Here is a 4,317-nt window from a genome sequence, read left to right on the forward strand (position 1 = left end):
TGCAGAGATATTTGAGCCACACACACACACACACACACACACAGACAGACAGATTTCTTGCTTTATAGATAGATTCTTTCATTGTGTACTGACACAGTGATGTTTGATCCAGTGTAGGATTTAAATAAAGTGGAAACTGAAGCTTGGGTTTGGATCAATGACCTCAGGTAAATTATAAAACGCTCCATTAGAGGGTCAACCCAAACATATACAACACGGGACCCTTTAATGTTATATTTCCCCTCAGTCTAAATTAGATTATATAGATATAGTAATAATGATAATATATCAGTTACACACTGAGAGTTTATCTGACTTTTATTGGCAGGTTATGAAACAATTAGCAAAAGAAGAAATAAAGTCTGTTTACATTTGAACTGAGAGCCAACAACATTTCCTGAGCAGAGGAAGCAGCGTCTGTATCTGTCCTCCTCTGAAATTAAAACGTTATTTGGAGTCAGGACAGCTGGTTAACTGCAGGTCCAGAGCGACATCGTCCAGCTGCCTGATGTACTCGGAACAATCCGGAGAGGTACAGTCTGTGGGCCACAGATCCACCAGCGCCTCCTTGTCCAGAGGAAGGCGATACCTGGGGGCAGAACACACACACCGCCGCTCAGAGTGGCATCAGACTGGAAGGACTACAGGTGAGAGAGTGGCAGAGAGACACTCACGTTAAGCCACTGCTGAGCGTGACCTCTGACCCGCTGGCTCCCACCACCAGGTACTGTTTGTTGTTCTGGATGTCAACTGCACTGCAGGTGATCTTTCTTATGAGCTCTACCTGTGTACCTGAACTCACCGCCTCGAACTCTGCAACAGACACACAGAAAGAGGAAACATAAAGTAACACAACCTGCTGCCACATGAAGAGACAGACGTACTCAGATACATTACTCCAGTAAAAGTACCAAAACCACACTGTAAAGTACTCTATTACAGTATGTACATTAAGTATATAATCAGCCATTAAAATCTGTCCTAATGAAAATCATAAAAAAGTTTCAACTCATCCCGACTGTCTCTTCTTTTCTTGGGATTTACATTTATACACTGATATTTATGGCAGGGAAGGTTTCTTATAAAATGTGTAAAATGTTGTTAATAACTATCAAATAGACTTTAAATGATTCTGGCTATTCAAACTAATGCAAAGACATCATAATGTCTATATCATGACTTTCTCTCAGCGCCCTCCAGCGTCCCTGTAATCAGTTAAATGTACTTAAAGCATTAAAAGTAGATAAATGTCCTCTGTGACTGTGACTGTTATATACAGAGGAGGTTGCTGAAGTGGAAGTACACATACTCATGTATAAAAACCTGCAGGTAAAAGTAGAAGTTCTGATTCTTTACTCAACAAAAGTGATAAAGTACAGGCACCCAAATGTTCTTAAAGTATAAAAGTAAAAAGTATAAAGTACTCTATGTGTCTCTGAAGGATTTCAACAACAGTTTCTGTGTAAATCTGAAAGTTCAGACCAGGTGGAGTCTCCCTCTCTGTCCTGTGTGATATGAACCGGCCTTTATGCTGGGAAGTCGTGCAATAAATATCAATAAATAAATCAATGATAATTCCCTTCAAATGCATTAAAACTAAACTAATAAGCCAGTTTTTAAATTGTAAGGAGTAGAAAGTTCAGATTTTTGTGTAAACAAGTCAAAAATAAATACCCAAGTTAAGTACAGATAGCTGAAGTAAAACTGTAAAGTTGAATGTATAATTCATGTTTTCCTCTTCATAATCTCCCAAAATACCAACAGAAGGAAGAATGAAAACAAGTCTGACAATAATCAAAATAAGAAAAATGATATCATTTTTGGGGCTTTTTGATTTATTGACAGGACAGCTGGAGATAGACAGGAAGGAGAGAGAGAGACGGGTTGATGCCGGGCAGGTCGAACCCACGGCCGCTGCAGCAAAGACTCAACCTACCAGCTTTTACAATTCACACTTATATTTATATAATTCATTAAATAAGAAGGCAACTTGTTCCCACAATGTGTGTGGATATGAAGGCGTCACATAGTGTCAGACTGACCTTTGCCTTTGTTCTTCAGGACCTCAACTACGGTGGCTTTGTAGGTCATAAAGTCTCCTTCTGCTGCTGCAGACGTTACTGTGACCTTGTAGGCTGCAGAGAGACACAGTGAGAGTTAATAACACACATCAGACTGACCTTACATCCACCTGCAGCTCCCACTCACCGTATCGGATGTGCGCCCGGCAGATCTCATCGAGGTGTTTGTCTGCTGTCACAGTCAAATCAATGGTTCCTCTGTAGGTGGCGCATGCAGCTAAACAACAACAACAACAACAACAACAACAACGTATACTGTGTTAAAACAGACATACAACACGTAACACCACATGAAATCTGACATCGGCCAATCGGAAGGCAGAAGTTACCTGTCATGCACTGACACTGGTCGCCCACACAGAGGCGCTGCAGAGCCTGCTCCTGGTAGGAGAACAGTTTGGTGCACATGCTGCCTGCAGGAGAACACATAGTGAGTCCACCGACACCGTTTATAAAGTCTGAGTGTGTGTGAGGAAAAGTTTAAAAAAGTTGTAATCTTTAGATCGAACATGATACATCAGTTTTTATCTCTTCCTGGCGTTAACGGGCTTACATATATCTGATAAGGACTACAAGTCCCAGCATGCACGGCGGGTCATGACTCTCACCTTTGTCCTGAGGCTCATAGACGCTAAACAGGGACTCGGTGGCCCCGGTCACCCTGAACCCGGTCCTGATCCGAAAACCAACGCACAGGAAGACGTCTGAGGGCACCTAGCAACCAGACAGGAAGTTTTCATGCACAGCGAGCCTGGCAACCAGACAGGAAAGTTATCACAGAGGAGCCTAGCCAACCAGACAGGAAGTTATCACAGCACAGAGACAAATCAAACCAAAAATGACTAATATGGGAAAACTCTGGAATTACGTCACAAATCACATAAACTTTACATTTAGGCTTTTTTATAATATTTGATTCTACAGAACAATAATTGTTATGTTGTTGTTAAATATTGTATGTTCTCAGATTTTCAGTGTAAGGATGTTTGCAGTCGACTTTGGCTGAAGGTGTTTGTGTTACTCACAGTGTCCATATAAATGACCACAGTGTTTCCTTGGAGCTCGTAGTGGGAGATGATCGGCTCGTCTATGTCTCTGAACTGTAAAACAACAAATCAGTTCCAGTACGGACGTATAAATGCTGTATCTGGTCTATAAATACTATATCTCCTCTATACATTTTATATCTCCTGTATAATATGTTAATATCTGGTGTGCTGATTTAAAAGAGCGACAGTATTCGTTTTCACTCTTTCATTCACTCTGTTTCTGGTTTTAAAGCTCACCTGTTTGAGATCCTCCAGGTAAGCATCCACACCTGTCGGCAGCTGGATCTTCATCAGTGTCTGAGTGGACTCTGTCAGCAGCTCGTTAGGAGGAGGTTTATACCTGAAACATCACATTCAGGATAAGAAGATAAATGCTTTAATATTCATGCTGAATGTGTTACGATGTGTAATATCTGGGTGGCGGCTGTGACTCAGCACGCCGTCCACTCATCAGCACGCCGTCGGTTTCTTACTTTGCACAGGCGACCAAGTGAGGAGACCGCAGACTGGGATCTGAGGAGGAGAAGAAGACATGTACTCTGGTGACAGACAGAGAGACAGACAGACAGACAATATATATATAATAATAATGTTCAGTTTTATTATTTATTGATAAGTTAATCACTAATATGGGAGACTGTGAGTAGATATGAGGACTTACTGGTGTCGGGGCCCGCCACCTCTATGCTGATATCAAAGTTACATGTCCCTGTGGATGTGGTGGTCTCGTAGTAAACCGTCTTCATCTGGAAACACAGCGAGGGACAGTCAAAGTGCATTCTGGGAGTTAAATGTGAGACAGTTCACTGTGTTCAACCCACTTTCACTACGGACACGCCTGACCCGTAACCCTTCACGGTGATGACGCCGTTCGTCACCTGGGAGAACAAACAGGAACACGGTTATTAACCACAGCGGACCTGTCTCCGTCTCCTAAGCCTGTCTCACTGTCCTCCACCTGTCTCGCCCTCACCTCCATGGGCGAGACGACAGTTCTGCCAGCCTGGCTGAGCTGGACTCTCTTCTCTTCTCCCGTCTTCTGGTTGCGGACACTGATGTGCTGATTGAGGGTGGCTCGAGTGACGACACCGCTGTACTCTGTGACCGCCTTTATGGTCAGCACTGTGTCCTGAGAGACAGACAGGTCACAGAGAGAGACAGACAGGTCAGAGAGAGAGACAGAGAGA

At 43.0% G+C, this 4,317-nt stretch overlaps 1 protein-coding gene across 1 annotated transcript in view; it reads right to left on the reverse strand.

Moving 5' to 3' along the window:
* Window positions 1-306: 306 nt before the first annotated feature.
* Window positions 307-4,317, reverse strand: part of c5 (complement component 5) — a gene marked incomplete at its 5' end in the record, with an annotated part of 13,054 nt that continues 9,043 nt past the window's right edge. Inside the window, 12 exon segments of the mRNA XM_035658980.1 lie at window positions 307-589; window positions 675-813; window positions 2,043-2,135; window positions 2,209-2,298; window positions 2,411-2,494; window positions 2,690-2,795; window positions 3,107-3,181; window positions 3,368-3,470; window positions 3,604-3,643; window positions 3,792-3,876; window positions 3,952-4,008; window positions 4,104-4,259. Coding sequence (XP_035514873.1) covers window positions 448-589; window positions 675-813; window positions 2,043-2,135; window positions 2,209-2,298; window positions 2,411-2,494; window positions 2,690-2,795; window positions 3,107-3,181; window positions 3,368-3,470; window positions 3,604-3,643; window positions 3,792-3,876; window positions 3,952-4,008; window positions 4,104-4,259 — 1,170 coding nt within the window.

The sequence above is a fragment of the Morone saxatilis genome, unplaced genomic scaffold (genome assembly GCF_004916995.1).
Source record: "Morone saxatilis isolate NCDOM2014 unplaced genomic scaffold, NCSU_SB_2.0 Contig16, whole genome shotgun sequence".
In the NCBI taxonomy this organism is placed as follows: domain Eukaryota; kingdom Metazoa; phylum Chordata; class Actinopteri; family Moronidae; genus Morone; species Morone saxatilis.